This window comes from Triturus cristatus, chromosome 5_1 (genome assembly GCF_964204655.1).
Source record: "Triturus cristatus chromosome 5_1, aTriCri1.1, whole genome shotgun sequence".
NCBI lineage: Eukaryota > Metazoa > Chordata > Amphibia > Caudata > Salamandridae > Triturus > Triturus cristatus.
Genome location: NC_140587.1, coordinates 867,413,178 through 867,425,357, shown reverse-complemented (window position 1 = coordinate 867,425,357; position 12,180 = coordinate 867,413,178). Strand labels below are relative to the sequence as shown.

General features: G+C 47.0%; 1 protein-coding gene across 4 annotated transcripts in view; it reads left to right on the top strand.

Moving 5' to 3' along the window:
• The window catches only part of RTTN (rotatin), a 1,165,399-nt gene that overhangs the window by 253,649 nt on the left and 899,570 nt on the right, over window positions 1–12,180 (top strand). For all 4 annotated transcript variants that reach the window (XR_014961587.1, XM_085605903.1, XM_085605904.1 and 1 more), the window contains exon 14: window positions 3,475–3,587. Coding sequence is in view for 3 of the 4 variants with exons in the window: in XM_085605903.1 (XP_085462029.1) it covers window positions 3,475–3,587 (113 nt within the window). In the remaining variant the exon portion in view is untranslated. The remainder of the gene's footprint in view (window positions 1–3,474; window positions 3,588–12,180) is intronic.

Below are 12,180 nucleotides of genomic sequence, written 5' to 3'. Positions count from 1 at the left end.
GTCTGTAAATTAAATACTACTGGGCCTGGATCACTGATTAAGCCACCCCCTGAAGTAGCCCTTTATCCACATCTCTGGCCTGCCATTGCAGAACCTTTGTGTGCAGTTTTACACTACCAGGCCCAAACCTTCGTTTTTTATGCATATAAGTCACCCCTAAGGTAGGCCCTGGACAACCCAGAGGGCAGGGTGCGATGAATTTAAAAGGCAGAACATGTACCATTAAGTTTAAAATGTCTTCGTAGTGAAAAACTCCCAAAGTCATTTTTCATTACTGCAAGGCCTATCACTCCCAAAGGATAACATTTTGATTACCTTATTAAATATTATAAGTGTCCTTTTTAATTGAGAAAAGATAAGACCCCCAAGTCTGGTGTCTCTGGAATCCTAATTTAAAATTCCCAACTTAAGGTGAAGTTGGATTTTAAATTGCAATTCCAAAAATGCCTCTTTTAGATTGTTGGCATTTTTTTACCTTAGCCATTTGGTGCCTGCAGCCTGTCTCTGGTCAGTCTGGGTGGATGGCAGCTGGGCTTTGTGTATTTCCCTAGACAGCCCCACACAGTGGGAGCTTTGTTGTGACTTGATGGGCCATCCTGGGAAAATGGGAGGGAGGAGATGCACCCCGCCTTACTTTCACCTGAATAGGCTTTGTCCTGACCCCACACAAAGAGCTGCATATCCCCATGTAGGGAGTCTGGAGCCAGAGCAGGAAGGGAGGACCTCTGTGCCCTTCAAAGTCCTGTCTTTGAAGTCCCCCCTACTTCAATGGCCAAACTGGTTATAAGTACGGGACCTCTGACACCAGCACTTCAGTACACCTCTAGACCTGTGATGACTCTGCCAGGAAGAAGAACTGCTGTGCTGCTGAAGGAGTGCAACTCTGCTGCTTTGCTGGACTCCTGCCTTGCTGTGCTGCCCTGCTGCCTGCTGTTTTCTTGCCTGGGTGAGAAGGACTGGACATGCATCACTTGGACCCAGATTGACTCCAAGGGCTAGCTGGCTGGCCTCATGAGCTGAGGTTTCAGGGACATAAAAGACTTCCAACCATCCAACATGTGCGCCTGGACTCTACCATCTTGAGTCTGCCATGCCAGGTGGTGCCACCCTGGTCCTGGACCCTTGGAAGTGGGCCTAAGGTGCTTGCTTCAGCAAAACCCACGCATCAGCTGTCTAAATGGTACATCATCTCCGTTGTGTGGACCAAAACCGGTGCATCGCTTTTACTGTGAGGATCGGCTCGGCTCACCGCCTTCTGCACAACCACTGCGCAACACACTTCCCTGCGCAAGGTCTTCGCATCCCCATTGACTGCATCCTCACTGACGACACTGATTCTACGCATCGCAGCTCTTTGCTCCTCGGCTCTGACGCATCGCCTCTGCTGTGGGATTCGGGACCGGCGCATTACCACCACTGCGTATATCAACACGACTCATTGCTTTGGCTGCACCTCGCATATTCGGTGTAGACGTAGCCAGGATTATGGTAGATTTGTTTAGCCGGCATCACTGGGTCCCTGTATCCGGCCCATGCTCCATCGCGGTTGGCCTGAAATTTTGACTTTGTCCTGGTCCAGCGTGACCATATATCCCAAGTAAGTGCGTATTGCTTCTAAGCGCTGTTTTACAGCTTATTCTTTAAAAATGTATATCTCAAGTCCTATTTATTGGATTTTTGTCATTTTGTGCTCGCTTTATTTATTAAATGAAGAGCTGTTTTTCTAACCTGTTGTGGAATCTTTTTATGTGGTGTTTTCCCAGTTTTACTGTTTTAATTTTTCCACAAATACTTTAAAGACTGCCTCTTAAGTTAAGCCTACCTGCTCTGTGCCAAGCTACCAGAGGGTGAGCACAGGTTCATAGTGTGTATCTAGCTTACCCTGACTAGGATTGTGGTTCCTACTTGAACAGGTTGCATTCCTCTGCCAACTAGAAACCCAATTTCTAACAGATACACACAAAATAATAGAAGGGAGAAATATGAAAGAGATACAAGGGATTTTGGACCACATTGTGAGCACAGGCTAATTTAGGGTTTGCCTGCCCTTTATCCTGACTAGGACTATGTTTGCTGCTTGACTGGGACTCATACCTCAGTCAACTGACAACCCAATTTCTAACACCTTTATTGTTCGCTTTTTACCATAGTCAAATCGGGCCCATTGTATTGAGCATAAGCTTTCCCAAAATACAAAACAAGCTTTGTTTTTTTTTCCAGTGGAAGCACACACCTTATGCCCAATCAAAAGCTTGTGGACACAAACATAATCAGTTGTAGCTGCATCCTCAGCTCCTCCTCTCAGTACTGCTTCATAAAGATTTTTCTGGTGATTACATAAGGTCAGGCAGCCTCTGTGCTGTCAAGCGCGACCTGAAAATGCAGTTGAAAATGTGACCTGACAGCCCCTGTTCATACTGCTGCAAGAAAAAGAAAAAATGAAGAAGATTTGAAGCAGTGCATTATTGAATAGCTCTGTAACAGAAGTAGGGAGGCGCTTTTCATAAGCAATGTGACGATTATAATATATTGTAATCATTGTCATGAATGTTGTGTTGATTAATAATGTGCTGCAAAAGGTGTAAAATAATATGTTGTAAACGTTGTTCCACAGTCCTGTCTCTCACCAACACCCAGTTGCAGCTTTTTGACCTTGATCTTTTTAATGCAGCATGAGACCTAAAAAGCCTGAGGTATAAGCAGTCCTCTTAGCATGACTTTTATCAACCATTTTTGTATGCTTAAAATTACAAAACTGTAGTGCCTCTCACTACATTAACCCCTTGTGCGCTCATGACGGAACCACGCCGTCATGAGCCACGGGCGGCGTGTGCTCATGACGGCGTGGTTCCGTCATGCTGCGGCCGTTGGCGGCCGCTCCTCCCACACGGCACTAATTCCCCGCCTGTGCGGGCGAATTAGACAGTGGGCGGAGTCGTGACGGAACCATGCCGTCATGAGCACAGCTCGCCCGTGACTCATGACAGCGTGGTTCCGTCATGAGCATGGCGGCGCCGCGCTCACCCCTCACCCCCCCCCCCCCAGCGCTGCGGCGGAATTCGCGCCGCAGCGAAGGGGTTAATCTGTTTGACCAGTTCACTGAAAGCATCTCTCAGCACATTGAGCGATGTAGTCAGTTGTTACTTATCAGGATGAGAACCTCTTCTCTTTGTAAAAATTATCTGTATAAAGACTCTCAGGAACAAGATGACTGTTTTACACAAGGCATTGAGCATACTAAAGAAGATATATCGACAATAAGCATCAAGAAGCTGAGAGCATCTTCAAGTGTTACTACTAAGCTGCTGAATTATCCTATGAAATATTTGCCTGTACTTCAGTAACCAGAGCATTAAAAGGTTGTGCATATGAAGAGATCAGTTCAATGACTGTTAAGGGTAGATTTCTCAGGAACATCGGTGACTTTTTTCTTTTCACTGTGAATTCTACACCTGTTTTGTTTGTTTTTTCTAGGGCGAGAAGAATCTTTCAGAAGTGGTGGAATTGGCCGATCAAGCTCTAAACAGCCTTTCTTACCATCAACACTATCCCATGATTGAAGAATTCATCCACATTTGCTCAGACATGTAATAACATTTTCTTTAAGCTTGAATGTTAAGCAGTTATGTTTTTATTGAATGCACATGGGCAAACAAACATGCACACACCCGTATGAAAATGCATTAGTTCATTGTCTCCTGTGTTATAAGTTTAACAAGTTACTCGATTCATTTAAGTTAACTGATTGTGCACATACATTGTGGGGTGCATTTCAAGACAAATATCACTACTGGATCACCAGCATCATTCATAACACTCAGGACTTTGCCTTTGGTTCAGTGGAATCCATAAACACATTTTGTGGTTATGATGAAAAAATATAAATATATAAAATGGCGAATGTGTTTGCTCTCTGCCTATGCTCCCTCCAGGTGCAGTCAGTGAGACTCTTGACCTCACCCCACCCCCATCCATGATGAAATTGGAAAGGATAAGCTGATGGTCCGGTTGAAGTGTCTTCCCGGTCGTCACTATAGGGCTGAATCCTAAATCGTCAGGAGCTACATTTACTGGAGAATCTGGTGTCTGAAATGGAGTGCCCTGGAAATGTTTGAGGCCTCATCGGTTAGAACTTGGTCTGAGAGAGAGTTAAATCTTGCGAACTGCAGTAAGGCAACTTGCAGTGAGTTCTCAGCCCTCCTATATTGGAGGAGCAAATGGAGAATGCTCAATAAGCAGCACAGTATTACTATCAGTCTGTGTGGTGACAGACTCACGCAAGGGGCAGGGCATCTAATGTAAGCTTTTAGGGGATCACTAAGGACCACATGGGTTTACTAGTCCTCATCCAACTTTTGCTAACAATAAACAAACATTCGCAAAGCTAGTATATGTGTTCTGGGCGAACTTGTGTGATGGTTATTTTTTTTGTTTTACAAACGTGTCCCAAAAATATTAATAAAAATAGAACATATGCCACTATCTAAATGTATTGTCCAAATGCTTCCTTTAAAAAAATGTAGAAATAAATTACCCATTGTCTATAACTTTATTAGAAGAGTGTGTGTGCTTCCTAGCAAGCAAGCGTGCTTAAAACATGTAGAAAGTCCTTTTTGCATCTTTGATATACATCAAAGGAAATATGATTATTAATGATGTAAAGAAATAGTACAATTGGCTTTGAATTACTTTAATTTGAAGACCTAGTTTAAACATGCAAGAATGACTAAAGCACTTAATAGGCAATGAATGGAAAGAAAAAAAGTACTGGCAAAGTATTGGCCCCACCAGCACCGGCACTGAAGTGCAGTTCTTTTTAGGCAGTTATGCACATATGATTAGGCAATATGCCATCACGCACAGTGCAAGGAAGCCAATGGCTGAAGTGGGCTGAACGTTACTTAATGTCAGCTGGTGGTTGCAGGTCAGCCCACCGGCATTCTTTTCGTTGGACTGGCGCTTCTTTTTCCCTACAAACTTTGATCCAGAACAAGACCGAGAAAAATCCAAAAGGGGAACAGAAGGCAGAAAAGAAAAATGGGAAAAAAGTGACAGAAGGGGAAAGCATGGATAAAAAAAACCTTTAAGAGTTTAGCTAAAGAAGCAGGGAGTGTCTGGTGTTGGATTATAGAGTCATGAGGTGGATTCGTGACTATGAACACTTGTTATTCAGCACGCGACCTAGGATATCTCTTTCCCAGACCTTTGAACATAACTTTGGGCCCCCCACTTATTGTTTTACGAATTAAGCACTGGGCTGACCCATTGTGCAATGGTGTATGCTTCGGCGTAAGCAAAATATTAATGACAGCTGAGTAGACCAATGGATGAAGGGGGGTGACAAAATCCCCTTTGTATGTATATCTCACTGTATATTTTATTTGATTTTTTTTATTACATGAAGCTGATCACAAAGCAAAAAGTGTCTATAGGTAAGATCTAAAAGGCACAGTGGACCTAAGAAGACAAATGGAATCAAAGGTGTTATACCTGGCACCTTGGTGTGGGTCTCCCTTCCAGTTTTTGCTGTTGCCTCATGTGTTTTTGCTGGTGTTAGATGCTCAGGGCACTGTGCCACTGCTGTCCAGTACCACAGACAGTACAAGTGCTCCCTATTGTAAATTGATATGAATTTGTGGTTCCATGATTGGTTGGTTTGGTTTACCTGTCGGACCCTGGTACAGTGCACCAGGAGTGCCCAGGGCTTGTAAATCCATATGCTGCTTGTGGGCTTGCAGCACTGGTTGTGCCACCCACAGACGCAGCCTGTAAAAATGTGTCTACCGTCTGCCATTGCAGAGCCTGCGTGCAGTCTGGTACTGTCATGCTGACTGGGCAAGTGCACCCACTTGCCAGTCCCTAAACCTTCCCTTTTCTTCATATCAGACACCCCTATGGTAGGCCCAAGGGCAGGGTGCATTGTAAGTACAAGGTAGAACATGCCCTGGTGTGTGTGGTATGTTCTAATAGTGAATTACAGCCATTTTCGTTTTTCACTATTGCCAGGAAGACCGCAGGGGTTTGCTTTGGCTTACTGAAATCAGCCCGAAAGGTGCTACCTTTGCTTCCTGATCCAGCAAGGAAGCTGTTGATACGTGGCCTAATCCTATCGAGGCTCGATTATGGGAATGCGCTGTTTCTCGGTGCCCCCGAAGCGACCTTTAAAACTCTCCAACAGGTGCAAAACGCAGCTGCGAGAATCCTTATGGATGTTTCCAGAAGGCAGTCTGCTGCTCCTGCTCTCAGAGCGCTTCACTGGCTCCCCGTGAAGGAGCGGGTGAAATTTAAGGCGCTATGTACTGCCCACAAAATTCTACATGGCAAAGGCCCCCCTATCCTTGCGCATATGGCCCGTCCCTATAAACCTCCACGTCTGCTGCGCTCGGACCAAAAACACCTTCTGCAGTCAGCCAGAGTAAGAAAAGCTCGTTCTGGGGGTAGGCGTTTCTCGGTGCAGGTGGCTTCTCTTTGGAACTCTCTGCCCATCAGGATTCGCTCAGAGCCCAAGATCCTACCATTTAGGAAACTTCTTAAGACCTACCTGTTTCCACAGTAGTGACTAGCTGAGTCTCCCCTTCTGGTCTGTTGCGCCGGGACGCCCCTGGGTAAGCTGAGCGCATTACAAATTTCATATTATTATTATTATTATTACAAGGCTACCTGTTCTCCTTAGGCCAGAATGGGCAGTTTGATTATTACATCTTATAATCCTAACTGACTCCGGGAACATGGTAGAAATTCAAATTTAGTATGTCTGAACTCAGAATGATAAAATACATCTTTTAGTGAAGTTGGTTTTAACATCCTGTGTTTGAAAATGTCACTTTTAGAAAGTAGGCATTTTCTTGTCTAACCATTCAAACCTGCCTCTGCTAGGCTGCGTATTCCTTGTCTGGAGTTTGAGTGACTGGGCTGGGGAATTCCAGGAGACAGGGTGAGATAGCCCAGTGGTGAACCGAGAGATCTGCATCTAGATGGGAGGGAGGAGTTGCACCTGGGACCTGAATAGGGATGTGCCTTCCCTCCACAATGCTGGCTCCACCTCCTGTGGTGCGTCTGATGTCTCTGCCCTGCACTCTGAAAGGAAAGAAGGAGTCATGTAAACAAAGTGCTCCAGGACTGACCAGAACTGGTTTGGACTAGTCAAAGGCCCCTCTGTCCTCAGAGGATAAAGAATTTTGGGGTATAAGTGTTGGGACCCTGATCCCAAGAATTTAGATCGCTTTGGGAAAACAAGAAGAAACCTCTGCTGAGGAGAGGAACCAAGAAGAAACTGAGGAGAGACTATCCCTAAAACTGGAGGATTGGCCTGCAGGGGTTGCCTACTGCCAAAGAGAGGAGAAAGGAACTTTTTGTGTACTTTTGCTCAACTTGTGAAGAATCTCCAAGGGCTTGGAAAAGAGCTTGCCTCCTGCTGAAGTCTCAAGGACAACAGACTTCCAAAGAACTCTGGGGAGCTGGTGGTTGAAGTGCCTGCTGCTATTTTGGGCCTTCTGAGGGACTGCGTGTTGCAAGGAGCTGGAAGCGCGACTCACAGAGATGAAGCGTGTCGCCGTCACAGCCGCTGCCGTCCCATCACTGAACAAGGGTGTCATCGCTGAAGCTGTTGCATTGAACCGCATCATGAGAAGCGCCCCGCAACACCGAAGAAGCGTGTCGCCGTCGCAGCCATCGTAGCTGACGTATTACACCGCATCAAGAGAAGAGTCTCGCACCGAAGAAGAAGCGTGTCGCCATCGCAGCCGCTGCCGTTGCATCTTGGATGACGCCGCTATAACTGTCGCATTGCACCGCATCAAGAAAAGCACCTCGCATCCACGGAGAAGCGTGCCGCCGTCTGAACTGCTGCAGTTATCGCATCGAGCGGAAGCGTCTCGCATCACTGGAGGAGAGTGTCGCCGCCAAAGCCGCTTTCGTCGCATCACTGGACAAGGGTGTCACCGCTGCAGCTGACGCATCGAGCCGAGATCTCTCGTAACATCGGAGAAACGTGCCGCATCAGGAAAATCTTCACGTCTTTATTTCTTTGCACCAAACTTTCATCACATAAACATCGTTGCAACACTTTTGTTGCGCTGCGTGTCGCATCTAAAGGTACATTGACTTAAAGTGCCGCATGTAAAAACTAAAGAGACTTAAGCTACCATTTTTAAGTAACAGTATTGTGGATTTTTGTCGTTTATGGTCTTGTGGTAAATCTATTTAAAGAATACTTATTTTTTATATAAAACTTGTGTGGTGTCCATTTGTAGCGTTGTCACTTTATTACTGTATGTGTTCACAAATGCTTTACACACTGCCTCTGAGATAAGCCTGTCTGCTCGTGCCAAGCTACCAAGGGGGTGAGCAGGGGTTATTTTAGGAGTGTACCCCTTTACCCTGACTAGAGGCGAGGGTCCCTATTTGTCACAAGTGTATACCTGTGCCAAATAGAGACCCCAAGTCTAACAAAAGGTCTAACCTTTTTGACCTCTGGTCTTTGCTAATGCTTATTGCTGATGCAGTGCATCATTTGCAAATTGAAAAAAAAGAAAACAAGCAGTTGCAATGCAAATAGGTCTCGCATTTGTGAGTTAGGGCTCTTGACATTGAAATGGCAATGTTTTTTACCTATACGTTTTATTTTTGGAGTGAATGTATGTAGTGTGCAAAATCCCTTGGAAAGGTCCTGCACCTCGTAATAAATCTATTGAAAAAGATGCAAAGTGTGGATTGTATCAACAATTGCTTGGCACGTACCTCATGGGTGAAGTGTCGCCACACATGCACACCGTGGTGCTTTACAAATGCGAAACTCATTAACAAAAGTAGTGCTTACAGACTAACCAACGCAATCGGGATCAGAGCATGTGAATCCGAATCCCGGCTTCTTTCATTTTCTAAACTATTTGACTCACTCTCCTGCGTCTTGGTTAGCCCTCAAACACTGGGCGGCAATGAAGTTTGCCAAGGGGACAGGGGGCAGGGGGGATTCGGGGGTACATGAAAATGTATTCATTGCCTAGTTGTCAAAGGTCGCCCAGTGCTATTAGTTAAGTGTGCAGATTTCATTAAGATATTAAGAGTACTTTACTTGCATCTATAAGAAAATCGACATTAAACAAAATGCCAGAATGCGTGTTAGTTTTAACAGTGTTTTAGACAGTACTGGTTGCTTAGTTTCATTGCATCAATTTTTGTATTCACTCTTTTAAACAGCATCCAAAGTAGGTTACCTAACCCCAAAGCCCCGAGTTGTTAAATGGCCCATAGAAGGGAGTGTTTTACAGTTGAGCAAATGTGCCCAAATGTAATTTTGGTAATGCCATGGAATGATCAGCCAATGAAGTACTCGATGAGCAGGTATTTAACTACACGTTCAAAACGTACGGTATTGTGGCTGTTGTTTGTTTGTCCACAACCAAATCTCTGAATGTGTTTATTAACACAGAACTTCATCTACCAGACAGTGCTCACAGAGGGTCGACTAAAGCACAGAACAAAATGTATTCATTTATCCCGAGTGTGAAGGCACCCGGAAGGCTTAGGTGCCCGCCCGGAGAGGCTCGGGATCCCAGCGCTTCTACAGACTCTGCCGTGCTCCTCTGCACCAGCAGGGCACAGCCCAGAATCTGCCGCTTCTGCTAAGAATAGGTGAGGGGGATGAGGTTGGGGCACGCGGGAGTTGCCGGCAGAGTTCCAGGTTATTGAAACTGATGATTCTGACGTGAGGCAATGGAGACTGACTTGGTCGGTTTGTCTGCACCATTCTATTTTTCTACCATCTACCGGGCTCACTGTCATGTATCCATTCATCTCTCTTTGTTAGAGGTGCGCGAGCCAATATATTAATTAACAGGTAGAGCCAGCCGGAGACGAGCCAAGCGTATACGAGCCAGTGGGCGAGCTGTGAAAATGATCATACATTAACCATGATGTAAATGTGCGATAATGTCTCTTCAGAATTCAAAAAAGTGCATTTCTTGAGCGCGTCACCTCAGTACACAAGAATATAGCACTGAATTGAGAGGTAGTTATTAAAAGTGCTCATTTTAAGCATGAGTTAAAACACTGCCGCTCCTCCCGCCCGACAACAATGCCATTTGTGAACTAAGAGGCGTCAGTTGCCATGCATACCCAAATGTTGCCTAGAGTCTTATTATATTTAGAGTAACATTAAAATCTAGTTAATTAAACACGAGAAGTTTTTGTACAGCACGCATCTTGAACTCGCATATTTCAAGGTGGCAATATTAAAGATGAAAACAGAAGTGCCGGCAGGCAAGAAAACACGAACGGGAGTGGGGGGGCGGGGGAGGCTGAGAAGTCACAGACTGAGGGAGGGGGCGGTGGGGTGGGGAGACAGGGAAGAATATAGTGTTAGGAGTAAAGGGGCCAATAGCCGTGGAAGGATACAAAGGATGAATTAGGAGAGACTAACACGCCTCAAACCAATCGGAAGGCAGCATTTAAGACAAAAGCCAATGGGCAGAGAGTGGGCGGAGCTTCCATGAAGCTTCCACATTACAGTATATACTGCATGCCTCGCAAACCGATGACAGCGCATTCGCGCTGCAACGCTAGGAGAGACCTAAAAAGGAGCTATAATATGGGCAGTGTTGGTGGCCGTGTCATTCCCTAAACGCGCATGCATCTCGATTTGTCCTGATGCCTTTTTTTCACCTTTTTAGGTCTCGCCTGCGAACGCAGCGCGAAGCGCTGCTTTCGGCGAGATCTATTGTTGCTGACTTGCCTCGGAAGTGGGACAGGAGATGTGCACGCGCAGGCTTTTGGCGGATTTGAGTTGGTGTACGCGCTTACAGCCACGCGGCGTGCACATCTCCTGTCCCCCTTCCCTCGCAAGCCAGCATGCAGTTTCGCTTTCGATTGCCATTAACCCCATGGTCCCCTCCACAGGCCCGTGATTCCCGCTTCAAGAACAAGAACGTCTGGATACCTGCCCCCACAAACCAGCCCTCCCGCGGACGGAGCTCAGGCAAGAGCGCAGCTTCTGCCCCCCACCCCCATTCCTCGCCGCCTCACCTCTGGGGGCAGACTGGTCGCGGTGCTCTGCCGGTTGTTGTTGGTTCTCCGGCGGCGCTGCTCTCCAGGCCCGAGCAGAAGAGCTCGGCCATATGGACCTCCATGGCGTGGCTCCGACCCCCGGACTCCCCGCCCCCCACCCGGCAGCAGCGGCTCAGTTCCGCAGGCCCTCTGACACCAGGCCGGAGCCGGGCCTGCGAGATACACAAGGGGGCGGGGCCACAGCGAGCGCACTGCTTCGACTGGAGCGTACACAGGTATTATCCATAGGCAACTCCAGCCTGAGCAGTGCCGTGTGTGCGCAGCGGGGAAGCTGCAAGGAGCTCGGATGGGGGAAGGCTCAGGATCCTCAAGTGTAAAGTTAGCAACAGATGCCGCGCTCACTGTCCAGGCTCCGCATCATCTACAGCGAAATCTCTGCAGATAGTTAGAACGAGCATTTCTCGTAAGTGTTTGTGTTTTATCGTTGTGTCAGCGACGCGTTGCACTGGTTTGACTACTTCCGTATTCTCTGACTCCCTCAAAAAAGTCATGCCCGAGGAAGACCTCCCCCCTACACCTCCCTCCAGCTACGTCATTGTCTGAGCGCTGGAGCTGCTTTATGTCCGCTGCGCTATCCAGAAGTCGCGTGACCCCCCCTCCCCACCCGCTCATCATGAAGGCCGCGACTAGTGTGCCACATTGAGGCTGTCACTCATGCTGGTAAGTGCCCGCGGCCTGTACAAGCTGCTTGCCGTGACTGCACTTAACCTTCACCTTTGGCCCCTGCTTGTCCTTTCCTCACCCTGCTGTCCCCGTGCACACACAGCTGCACCAGGCCTTGAGCACTAAACTCTTATGTCTCGCACATAGGTCAGGATCCCGCACCCTCAGTAGCGCTGCAATTACCGCAGCGTGACAGCTCGAGTGCGCTGTTAGTGACCCTGCCTCACTGTTCATGTGCCAGGCTGCGAGTCTCGGAACAACAACACAGCAGTTAATGCTGGAGCCCACGGAAGTCGAGAGTTATACAGACGCCAAAGTGCAACACCCTCACATTTCATGAAGCAGAATTACAGCCTGTCTCCTATTGCCCTGAATGTCAGTCAAAGGAAGTGTCAGGATCACCACATACACAGCCCATGGCTACGGGCTTTGCTGAATAAATGCCCCTTCACT